The sequence below is a fragment of the Episyrphus balteatus genome, chromosome 2 (genome assembly GCF_945859705.1).
Source record: "Episyrphus balteatus chromosome 2, idEpiBalt1.1, whole genome shotgun sequence".
In the NCBI taxonomy this organism is placed as follows: domain Eukaryota; kingdom Metazoa; phylum Arthropoda; class Insecta; order Diptera; family Syrphidae; genus Episyrphus; species Episyrphus balteatus.
Window position 1 is genome coordinate 48,732,801 of NC_079135.1, and position 12,639 is coordinate 48,745,439.

Sequence of the window (12,639 nt, forward strand, 5' to 3'; positions counted from 1 at the left end):
TGAACTAGGGTGGGCTAACAAAAAAAAATGTTGGGTTAAACGAACCACGGTTTTAAACTTACCATTTTTTCACAGGAAAAAAATATAATTTTTACGGTTTCTGAAATATATCATTTGAAAAAAAAAAAAAAAAATGGTTTAATAAAGAAAAAAAGTTGGGCTATCCTGGGCTTACGTTGGGCAACAGACACAGTGTTTTTTTTTAGGTGAACCAACCAATTCAAATGAAGTTTGTTTTTAAGAAATCTAATAAAAATTAATTTGATATGAAAAGTACCAATACGTGAAAATAACAAGAAAAAAAAAACATTTTTTCAATTTAATAAATAAAAACCCAACAAACAAATATAAAAACACAAAACATAACCCACTTAATGTTTAAAGAAGCTCTCAAAATAAATAAACTAGTTTGATAAGGAATGTCGTCAAATTTCAAATTCCTAATATACATAAGTGAATCATAAAATAACAAGCATTTGGATCAATTTAAAATGATCATTTTGCATATATTTACTTAAAATTTGGCACTGAATAAAAGATGTTTCTTTTCTCGCAAAAATTATGCGTGCATGCAAAAGAGTAAGGTTAACTTAACTAGTTCACTATGCTTCTTAATAAAATATACTGAATTTTTCATAGACTTTTTGCATTTGACCATTTAACCATTGCGGAATATAAATAGAAATGGATTACCAAATGCAAATCATTCAAGTCTTTGGTTTACTCTAGCTAGCATCCAACCACAAACAAAAACTCAACATGAAATTCGTCATTGTTTTCGTTGCACTTTTCGGTTTGGCTTTAGCCGCTCCACCATCACAATCAGCATCAAAGGAAGCTGTAGTCACCCGTCAGGATGCCGATGTAGGACCCGAAAGCTACCAATACGCGTAAGTAATCTTTAGTTTTTATTCACTCTGAATTATTATTAATTTATTGTTTTCTATTTAAAAAATAGTGTTGAAACCAGCGATGGCAAGTCTGCCAGCGAAGAAGGTCACATTGAAAACCTTGGCAAGGAAGATGAATCCATCTCAGTGAAGGGTCAATTCAGCTACATCGGTGACGATGGTGTCACCTACCAAGTCACCTACATTGCCGACAAGAACGGTTTCCAACCCCAAGGTGCTCATTTGCCAGTTGAACCAAAATTGTAAACTTGACTTCTTGTGATCTGTTTATCCTACTTTTATTGTTCTATTTATTGCGAAATTCAAATCAGCCACTAAGAGAACTACCAATGTTGTTGCCTAGTTTTAAAGAAATAATAAAATAAATTTTTTTTACAAAAAAAATTGTTTTGAATCCTTTTTTGTGCTTGAAATTTTTTATGTGGTTATAAAGAGCATCAACGACATAGATATTTTATGTAGCCCCAATTTGTTAATACTACATTAGTGCGATAAGTTTTAAGTTTTATCTTGTATTAGTCTTAATAACAAATAAATCTAGTCTATGTCTGTGACAGTTCTTAAGAGATATGTATGTTTGTAATTTACCTACCTCCACTCGCACACAGGTCAAAATTGACACCAATACCTAATAATTTACTTCCTGATTAAGTAAAAACAAACCTGAACTACTTACAAAGTATTACCAAATTTTATTTCCGTAAGTATGCACTTAAGGAAAAAACAATTTTGTTTCAAATGATTATTCGAAAAAAATGTAAAACAATAGAGAATGCCCAAAAATATATGGAGAAAAACCCAGCATCGATCGATACCAATGAGACCTACATGGCTTGAAAGGCCATCAATAGTAGATAACAAATATGAAATTTTTTTTCAAAAAACCATCCCCGGAACTGACTTGTTATGACGATTCTTATTTTTCAACCTATAAAGTGTTTTTAAGGCCAAAACTTTTTTCAGGGAAGTTCGATTGTCTTAGTTCCATGAGATGCAGCATCCAAAACTACTCTAAAATCATGTGCCATAAGCTAGGGTTGGTTTTAGCTTGTTTTTGGTCAAAATGCACATTAAGGAACGAATGGTTAATGATTTATAAATTAATTTATCTACAAGTCCAGTCACGTTAAAACAAAAAATAAAGGGGTTTCTTTTAGAAAAAAGTATTTTTGTTTTTTTGTTAATTTCTCTAAAATGACAAGTTTTTTTGGATCCAGTTTTCTGTTTTTGTTTAAAAACAAATAAGAGCATCGAATATTAAAAATTGAATTAGTAGGTACTTAAATACATAAACTTTTGAAAAGAATTGGTTTTAATTTTTTTTTTTCAAAATTTTGATTTTGAAAATTAATTTTTCAAAAACTATGCAATAAAATGGCTTGATTTAAAATTTTTGAAAAACCTAGGTTTTTGGCTTTACAATATTGGCACAATATTGTAGGTATAACTCTTGACTTTTTTTCCAAATTAAGTACATTTTTTTTTAATTGCCCCTTCCCGCTAAACGAGGGGGAATAGACCACCCCTCCCATACGATTTTTTTCTTGTCTCGACCCAACTTACACGCTGCACATAGGGGTATTTAGTCATTTTAGGCGGACAAAACACGAAATTTTAAACTGATCCAAATGTAAAAAATCAACATCCTACTAAAAGTAGATAACTTGCTTAGCATTTTCTTTTATTTTTAAAATTGATGACTAACAGCAGCGGTCTAGAGTTCAATTTTTTCAGCCCAAAGATAAAATTATTTTTTTTTGTAACTTAGCGACTGTGCTTAAGTAAGTACTTTTTTTTTAAGTGCATTTAGAAAAAAAGTTTTTATGGAATATTGATAAGGAGATACGAAACTGTCTACTAGATGTTGTATCTAAATGTTGTATTACCTATACTTTATAAATAAAAAAGATAAATATAAATTAATCGTAAAAAAAGTAAATTTCTGTGTTGGTAAGGAGATAAGTTATACAATTTGTGATAAAATTTAATGTTTTCTAAAGGTTAAACCCTTATCTAATTGAATCTGTAAGAAATAAGTGCAACTAAGTGCAACTTCGACACATTTTTCCTTCTTAAAGGTTTTAGGTTTTGAAAAATGGTTACCTTGTAGTCAGCATCCATATTTTAATTTTTTTTAAAGATTCAACTTTTTGAATTACAGAACCTGAATCTTTATGATTTTTCCTAAATTTTAAGACCTTTATCTTGGCGATAACATTAATAGAACTACATTTATAAGAGTTCTAACAAACCTTTGGGATCCATTCTTGACACTTTTTTGTTTGATCAAATAGTGGCTTAGGAAGAAAAATGTTTTCATTGAAATCAACGGGAAACCGACGAAGTTACGAATACCAGAGTTACGGGCGACAGAGTTACGAGCGTCAAAGTTACGCGAAACCGAAGTTACGAAAAACAAGAGTTACGAATTCTAAAGTTATGTTAAGCTATGACATGTGATTTTTGGGTTGGCAACAATTGCAAGGAACGATATGGAATTATGGAAACACAAACAAGAGATTAACATTTTTCTCATTGGTCAGAACTAAATGAGTAAAGCGAAAATGGGTGTTATTTAGGGCCGATTTTTTCACACTCGATTACCTTTTAATCAAGGATTTTTGTATGGAATAATCCTTGATTAAACGATTATCGACTGTGAACAAACCGGCCCTTAATCTTGTAAAATTTTGATTGGATAGGAATAGATATACATATGTGGTTTTGTTTTTGTGAGAAGATCGCAAAAACGTTGGTCATACAAAATGATTTGGTTAAATATAAGGAATTTCAGAGTCTTGAAACTTCAAAGTTCAAACCTCTGCTATGCATAAATCTTAAATATGTAGATATAATAATTATTTAGATCAGTCAATGAACTACATTTCTATCCATTTATAAAACTTGTTACTATTTGCAAAAAATATGCTTAACCGGTTCAATTGGGGTTCCAATCATATTATTTTAATTTCTCATCAACGATTTGCATTTATCTTTTTTATTGTTACCGAATATAAAAAGATGGGATGGCCCATTGCAAGTCACTCAAGTCTTTGGTTTTCTTCAGTTAGCATCCAATCACAAACAAAAACTCAACATGAAATTCGTAATTGTTTTCGTTGCACTTTTCGGTTTGGCTTTGGCCGCTCCACCACAATCAGCATCTAAGGAAGCTGTAGTCACTCGTCAGGATGCCGATGTAGGACCCGAAAGCTACCAATACAAGTAAGTATATTTTAAGTTCTTGTCGCTTTGAACAATTGTTATTCATTCATTGTATCTCTTTCAAAAAATAGTGTTGAAACCAGCGATGGCAAGTCTGCTAGCGAAGAAGGTCACATTGAAAACCTTGGCAAGGAAGATGAATCTATCTCAGTTAAGGGTCAATTCAGCTACATCGGTGACGATGGTGTCACCTACCAAGTCACCTACATTGCTGACAAGAACGGTTTCCAACCCCAAGGCGCTCATTTGCCAGTTGAACCTAAATTGTAAGCTGTATTGAATTCGTGTGATCAAATATCCTGCCTTTTCTGTCTATTTATTGTGACCTTCATATCAGCATCTGAGAGAACAACCAATGATAAGACTTGTTGTCTAGTCTTAGTGAAATATAAAATATTTTTTTCAAAAAAAAAAAAAAAAACGTTTGTACAAAATTTTCTTTAAATCAATTATTTAGAGTTGCTATTGTTATAAATCGTAATAACAGCAAGTAGTTCTTCTCACTGTTAGACCAGTAGAAATAATTTTTGAAAAAGAAAAACATTTTTACCAAAAAATGTGTGATGAGGAAAATAAGAATTAGTGGTATAAGAATGGATAAGGGGAAAATCGATTTAATCGCAGCAGACGACCGGAAGTTGGTAGGGGAGCCAAGAGTGCGACAAAAAAAAACGGTGTTTTCAACGATTTTAGATAAAAGTACAATTCTTATCAGAAAAAGTTGTAGATCAATCCTGTAATTTAAATGTTTTTTTACATTTTTTTTTTCCTCAAAAATATCGAGAAAATGTCAAAAGCTTTTTTTTTTAATTTTTGTCTTTGAAAATACTAGTTGAATTTTGATAAAATTTCTTTAAAATTTTAAGTTTGTTCATGGTTGTCTTAGAGATTATTCCTTACTTCTATTCTTCTCATGCGATGGAAAACATTGTTGGCTTTTTTCATTACCAAGTTAAGCCCCGGGAGCTCGTTAAAGTTGATTCTAATAGATTAAATAAATAACATTGCGTTTAGTTTTCAACAGTTTCCAGCTGATTAACTGCCTCTTCATCCTGTTCGTCTGAGGTAATATAGTTCCCTTTTTATTTTGTTAATTCGGATACATACCTCATTCAGTGTAGAAAAAATCATTAAATAAAGTGCACGACTAGGTCCGATAAACTTGTTGTAAGAGTTTAAGTAGCTTAAAATTATTAAACTATGAGAAAGAATTTAAAATTGATCCGCCAAATGTAAAAAAAAGGGAATTTGAGCTCAGAAAAAAGTATGCAATCTAATTTTTTTTGTAAAGATTCAATTAAAAAAAAAATAAGTTAGGGTATATAAAGTTATTGGTGCGTAAATCATTTTTGTTTTTTTAATTTCTTTCATACATACATTTCAAATGAACTTATACATTTCAAATGAACATTTCATACATTTCAAATGAACTTATTCCATAGTTATTCTGAACGCCTTATTGTTAATCAACTGCTTCGGTGACTTCTAGAAGCCATAATGTAGATGAAAAGTCGTGAATATCGTATTCAATATTTAGATTTTATTACGTTTCCAGTATATATTTGAGAGAAATTTATAAAAAATTGTATTTTATAACCATTTTAAAATTAATCGAGTGTGACATATTCTTGTAAACTTGTAATGGGTGTGACATTGTAGGAAAAAAACGTACTTAAACAACATATATTTATAAACATTATAGAAAAAATCAATAAGTTCAAATATCAAATATTTAATAATACTTTTCTGAAGGTTTTTGGTGTGCTGAACTCGAATCCGAAGTCAGAAACAACTAATCAGCTCCCGTTTTTTGAGATATTACCGTTAGAAAATGCAAAAATACGTTTTTTTGAATTCTTCGGACCTTATTATTTTGTATAAAGAAAATTGTTTGAGCATATTTAGTAACGGTTTCTATAAGAACTGTTTTCCATCTTTCGACACCTGTTTAAATCTTTTCAATATCTTTTATATAGCCCGAGATATCTCAAACTTAAGTAAAAATACCAAACAACTTAGGATATCTCGGGCAGTAAAAAAGATATCGGAAAGATTTAAACAGATTTAAAAAGGTGGTAAATAGTACTTATGAAAACCGTTACTAAATATGCTCAAAAAATGTTCCTTATATAAAAGAATAAGGTCCGAAGTACTGCATTTTCTAACGGTAATATTTAAAAAACGGGAGCTGATTAATTTTTTTTTGACTTCAGATTCGAGTTTAGCACACCGAAAACCTTCAGAAAAGTATATTTTGGTTCCGGCAACAAAAAAAAAGTTTAATTTTGTAAACCAGTGTTATTTATTAGAGTCAGAATCAAAATAGGTAATTGACTCGAGATTTGTTGAACAAACTTCCTTAATTTTGGATACAAATGAACATCCACAGGCAAAAATAATGCTTGTTTTGAAAATTTTTTAAGAGTGTTAATTTTTCCCATCTTTTACTTAAAAACTCATCATTTTTAAAAATTCTAGATTTTATATAAAACTAGCTAACCCCCACCCGCTTCGCTGAGTGTACTTTAAAAAAAAATAGAACCTGTTTGAAAATACATTTAAACCGAAAAAACTGGTTTATTGTAATGAATATTAACCAATTTATTGTAATTTATGCAGTTATTGGACATTGTTAATGGAATAGCGGCACTTAATTCGGAAGGCCGAATTACACTTCAAAACAATTTTTTCAATGTAAATTCAAAAAATGAATTGATTCAGTGTTTTTCCCAGTATAAAGACAAATTACAAAAATCATACTTGGCTGAGTGAACGTGCAATAATGGCTGTTACAAATAAAAATGTTTCTGAAATCAATGCAACAATTTTAAACTATATAAATGCACAATGTTTTGCCTACAAATCGGTTGACCCTATCACAAATGAAAGCAAGCGAAAAAATATAATTTTTTGGTTCATGCTGCTGAATTTTTAAAGTTTTTGTCGAAATGTCTTTAATTTTTTTTATCCCATTTACCTGCCCTTATCATGTAGATACGGATTGCCTTAAAAAAAAGTCAAAGAATTCATACTTTTTGATACAAAATAACGTACATAAGGGGATAAGCTCCAAAAGAAGTTTCCTATGGAATTCATGCCGGGAGAATTATCAGACCGGTCCAATACTTGAATTTGTATATCGAGGAATAACGTGACATTCTTAACTTTATGGCAAGGACCCAGTCTTGCATAGATATAGATGCTTCGAGTCTCGAGCCTATTTTGAAATCGTAAAATCAAAACGTTCCCAAGCTACTTTTGTTTTGGTCTGGAGCTATGGCGTTTTCCTTTCCCTGAAATAGCAGCACAGCCAATAATGATCAGAGGATGTTTTTTTATTTGATAAACGTACTTGTCTGGTCTTATACGAAAAAAAACTACTCCAAATCTAAGAAAATTACGTACTATCCAGACGATCAGAGCTTCTATGTTTATGCGAAATGCGATCCTTGCCATTAAAGTTAAGCATGTCACGTTATTCCTCGGTACAAAAAAATTAAGTATTGGACCGGTCTGGTAATTATCCGGGCGTGAATTCCATAGGAAACGTCTTTTAGAGCTTATCTCCTATTGTACGTTATTTTGTATCAAAAAGTATGAATTCTTTGACTTTTTTTAAGTCAATCCGTATCTACATGATAAGTTCAAGTGAATGGGACAAATAAAATTCAAGATATTTCGACAAAAACTTTGAAAATTCAGCAACATGAACCAAAAAATTGTATTTTTTCGCTTGGCCCTAATAATATGGCAAGGTACTGTAGGTGTTTCATTAACCTGCATATTCAAAGGCAATTTAAGAACCGAGTGTGCTGTACGGCCACCATCTAATAACATGGCTGCAATTTCCAGAGCCAATGCTATTTTATTTTCAGATCGTATTTATGCTAAAAGTAATGATATCAAAAATGTTTTTCCCGTTCCATCGGGTGCATCTAAGAAATACAAACCACAACTCTGATTGATGAAACCTTGCATAATAGTGTCATACTTCGGGAATTAATTTGCACAAATATTCTTAATTCAACGCAATTGTATTGCCTTCCGCGTAGTATTTCTTGATCAAGAACATCTTGCTCTTCACGATTTGGAGCAACCAATCCTAATTGTGCTAATGCTTTATTCGCAATCATCAAACAAAACACGTGCCCTAAATAAAGATCACAACTTGATTATACATTTTTTCATTTGTGTAATCCAAATGTGGATTTAATGTCACACAGCGCATTCGGTGTATTTAATCCTAATCACATCTAATCCTAATCTAAAGTTCGAGTGGATTTGAAGGATAAGATGTGATTATATTTACTGAGAACAATATGATGTGGCGAAGACAAAACAGATGCACCAGGAAGCGTTGAGTCCCAATGAGTGTCTGCTTCAAGCAAATTCAAACGTTGACAGGCATCACAGACTATAAACGATAATTATTATTTTGAAAGCCTGTCTTAATATATTTTTTTACAAATAAAGCTTAGTTAAACTTTTTAAAAAGCAAGAGTGTTTTTTCACTCGTTTAAATTGACAGCTATGTGAAAGTGGGAGAAAAGGTATTATTTTTTTTTTTATACAAACCATCTACATATTAATACCTTTCAAACAAACAAAAAATTACCAAAATCGGACCAGCCAAACTCGAGTTTATCGGCCACACACACTTAGCGAACTCATTTTTATATATAAGAAAATAAAACTAATATGAAATTATTAAAATTAAAAACATAAGTATTTAATTGCCATCATTTAGTTTCTTATACTTTCTATTTCGTTTTTTGAATATTACCTAGTGGTCAAATACCGTGGAATTGCACCACAGTGATTACAATAACACGCATGGCAGTCGAGTCCAAAATGTATATATTCAAGCGCTTTTAATAGCGTTAAATAACTGAAATAAGTTGTATCCTGTTGCCTTTGACTCTCTGATTACATTTTTTAAATGCAAGACGATACGACAACATAATAATATCTAATATTAAAATAAAAAAAATTAACATAACATTACTCATAAAAAGAAACTTAAGAAATTTTAAAACCATACAACCTAGTTTTATAGGAGTGTCAGTTAGACTTCAAAGACTTCTGATATACATAATATACATAAATAAGTAATAAAATATAAAACAAGCATTTTGATTAATCTTAAATGAATTATCTTAACGCACATGCATGTATAAATGTATAAAATTTGCGACTTTAAAAAATAGAAGATGTTTCTATTCGCAAAAATTTGATATGCGTTGCATGCTTATGATACGAATACGAGTAAGGTTATGTTAACCGGTTAGATCAGCGAACAAACATAAAATAATTAATTCCTTATTAGCAATTTGCATTATTGTCTATTTTATTCTTGCCGAATATAAAATGATGAGGAATGGCCCATTGCAAGTCATTCAAGTCTTTGGTTTACTCTAGCTAGCATCCAACCACAAAAACAAACTCAACATGAAATTCGTTATTGTTTTCGTTGCTCTTCTCGGTTTGGCTTTGGCCGCTCCACCACAGGATGCTGTTGTCACCCGTCAGGATGCCGATGTAGGACCCGAAAGCTATAAATACGCGTAAGTAATCTTAAACTTTTGGTCTTTGTGGAATATTATTAAAGTTTTATTGTTCTGTCTCAAAAACAGTGTTGAAACCAGCGATGGAAAGTCTGCCAGCGAAGAAGGTCATATTGAAAACCTTGGAGCTGAAGATGAAGCTATCTCAGTCAAGGGTCAATACAGTTACGTCGGTGAAGATGGTGTCGTCTACACTGTCACATACATCGCCGATAGGAACGGTTTCCAACCACAAGGTGCTCATTTGCCTGTTGAACCAAAAGCTTAATCTTTTATTGGCTTTTTGTGATCAGTATGTCTATTATTTGTAATCTTCATATTAGTCAATGAGGGAGTAATCAAAAATTAGACCTGTTATCTAGTCTTAGTACAATAAATGAATCTTTTTTAAGAAATTTGTTCTTTTTTTTTTTTCATTCTTTTAATGGGTAATAGGTAATGGGTGATGTTTAAATGTTTTATTTAAAATAGAAACATAATCTTTCCGTTGTAAGATCTCGTGAAATTTCTTAGTTTGACACTGGTCAACAAAATTGAACTTTTTTTCCCACAAAAACCAAAATATACTTTTCTGAATGTTTTTGGAGTGCTGAACTTGAATCTGAAATCAGAAAAAAAGTAATTTTGGTTGTTTTTGAGTTTAATATTTTTGTGTGAGGTAATTAAATACATATTTCAAAAACTGTTTAAATCTTTTCTATGTCTCTTTTACTTCTCGAGATATCTTAAGTTTAAGTAAATAGGCCAAAAACAAACTTAACATAAACTAAAGTTTAAAACACTGATTTAAAGAGTTTTTGGAAGAAGAAAATTGGCACAGTTAGAATGAATTACCTCACACAAAAACATAACCTTGAAAACAGTCAAAATGACAGTTTTTGCAATTTTATAATTGTAATATCTGAAGAAAGGAGGCCAATCAAACTTTTCTGACTTTGGACACGAGTTCAGCATCCCAAAAAAGTATATTTTGGCTTTTGTGCCAAAAACATTGTTGACCAGTGTAATTTGGTAGAGCCTAGTTACGCAGATCGAACTAAATTTTAGGTCTCATAAAAATTATCAACAGAATTTAGCTGAGTTAAACTGTCTCTTTGGTTTGTTTAACAACAACGATAATGGATTTAAAACTTGAAGGCATTTTTATAATGCCATATAACCACAGATTCAATTTAAAAACTTCACCTACTTTCGATTCAAACAACAGTGTTCTCAAAATAGCGATACCTATGATTATCGAAGTAGCACTAGCCCACTAAAGGTTACCCTTCTTTATAATCATCTGCAAAAAAGAATTTGTATGTGTGTACTGGATAAAGGTAACATGAGTAGCCAAGTAGCAAAATTTAATCAAGATTCGAAAATAAAAATTTAAGCATCTATGAATGAGTATGAATAGCTAACAACTGTAAGAAACACCAAAAAGCTTTAGAAAAATAATGCAAAACCGCAAGAACGTGTCCCTAATGTGTCCCGAACGTGACCTGAACGTGTCCGGAACGTGTCCCAAATAAGTCCTGAACGTGTACCGAACGTGCCCCGAATGTGTCCCGAACGTGTCCCAAACGTGTCGCGAACGTTTCCCGAACGTGTCCCGAACGTGTCCCGAACATGTCCCGAACGTGTCCCGAACATGTCCCGAACACGTCACGAGCGTGTAGCGAAGATGTCCCGATGATGTCCCGAGCATGTCCCGAAGATGTCCCTAAGATGTACAGAGCATGTCCCGAAGATGTCCCGAAGATGTCCCAAAGATGTCCCGAAGATGTCCCGAGCATGTCCCGAAGATGTCCCGCAAATGTCCCGAAGATGTCCCGAAGATGTCCCGAAGATGTCCCGAAGATGTCCCGAGCATGTCCCGAAGATGTCCCGAAGATGTCACGAAGATGTCCCGAAGATGTCACGAAGATGTCCCGAAGATGTCCCGAGCATGTCCCGAAGATGTCCCGAGCATTTCCCGAAGATGTCCGGAAGATGTCCCGAAGATGTCCCGAAGATTTCCCGAAGATGTCCCGAAGGTGTCCCGAAAATGTCCCGAAGATGTCCCGAAGATGTCCCGAAGATGTCCCGAAGATGTCCCGAGCATGTCCCGAAGATGTCCCGAGCATGTCCCGAAGATGTCCCGAAGATGTTCCGAGCATGTCCCGAAGATGTCCGAGCATGTCCCGAAGATGTCCCGAGCATGTCCCGAAGATGTCCCCAAGGTGTCCCGAGCATGTCCCGAAGATATCCCGAGCATGTCCCGAAGATGTCCCGAAGATGTCCCGAAGATGTCCCGAGCATGTCCCGAAGATGTCCCGATCATGTCCCGAAGATGTCCCGAGCATTTCCCGATGATGTCCCGAAGATGTCCCGAAGATGTCTCTAAGATGTCCCGAAGATGTCCCGAGCATGTCCCGAAGATGTCTCGAAGATGTCCCGAAGATGTCTCGAAGATGTCCCGAAGATGTCCCGAGCATGTCCCGAAGATGTCCGAGCATGTCCCGAAGATGTCCCGAAGATGTCCCGAGCATGTCCCGAATGTCCCCAAGGTGTCCCGAGCATGTCCCGAAGATGTCCCGAGCATGTCCCGAAGATGTCCCGAGCATGTCCCGAAGATGTCCCGAAGATGTCCCGAAGATGTCCCGAGCATGTCCCGAAGATGTCCCGATCATGTCCCGAAGATGTCCCGAGCATTTCCCGATGATGTCCCGAAGATGTCCCGAAGATGTCTCTAAGATGTCCCGAAGATGTCCCGAGCATGTCCCGAAGATGTCTCGAAGATGTCCCGAAGATGTCTCGAAGATGTCCCGAAGATGTCCCGAGCATGTCCCGAAGATGTCCCGAAGATGTCCCAAAGATGTCTCGAAGATGTCCCGAAGATGTCCCGAGCATGTCCCGAGCATGTCCCGAGCATGTCCCGAAGATGTCCCGAGCATGTCCCGAAGATGTCCCGAAGA

The 12,639-nt window shown here is 34.0% G+C and overlaps 3 protein-coding genes across 3 annotated transcripts; all 3 read left to right on the forward strand.

Moving 5' to 3' along the window:
• Nucleotides 1-759: 759 nt before the first annotated feature.
• Nucleotides 760-1,157, forward strand: LOC129909426 (larval cuticle protein 65Ag1-like). Its single transcript, XM_055986512.1, has 2 exons — nucleotides 760-890; nucleotides 959-1,157. Exons 1-2 carry the CDS (start codon nucleotides 760-762, stop codon nucleotides 1,155-1,157), a joined length of 330 nt encoding a protein of 109 aa, XP_055842487.1.
• Nucleotides 1,158-4,008: 2,851 nt separating this feature from the next.
• Nucleotides 4,009-4,406, forward strand: LOC129909427 (larval cuticle protein 65Ag1-like). The gene is made up of 2 exons (XM_055986513.1): nucleotides 4,009-4,136; nucleotides 4,208-4,406. The coding sequence occupies exons 1-2, from the start codon at nucleotides 4,009-4,011 to the stop codon at nucleotides 4,404-4,406; spliced, it is 327 nt and encodes a 108-aa protein (XP_055842488.1).
• A 5,178-nt stretch (nucleotides 4,407-9,584) lies between these two features.
• On the forward strand, nucleotides 9,585-9,968 carry LOC129912407 (larval cuticle protein 65Ag1-like). The gene is made up of 2 exons (XM_055990623.1): nucleotides 9,585-9,700; nucleotides 9,770-9,968. Exons 1-2 carry the CDS (start codon nucleotides 9,585-9,587, stop codon nucleotides 9,966-9,968), a joined length of 315 nt encoding a protein of 104 aa, XP_055846598.1.
• The last annotated feature ends 2,671 nt before the right edge of the window (nucleotides 9,969-12,639 follow it).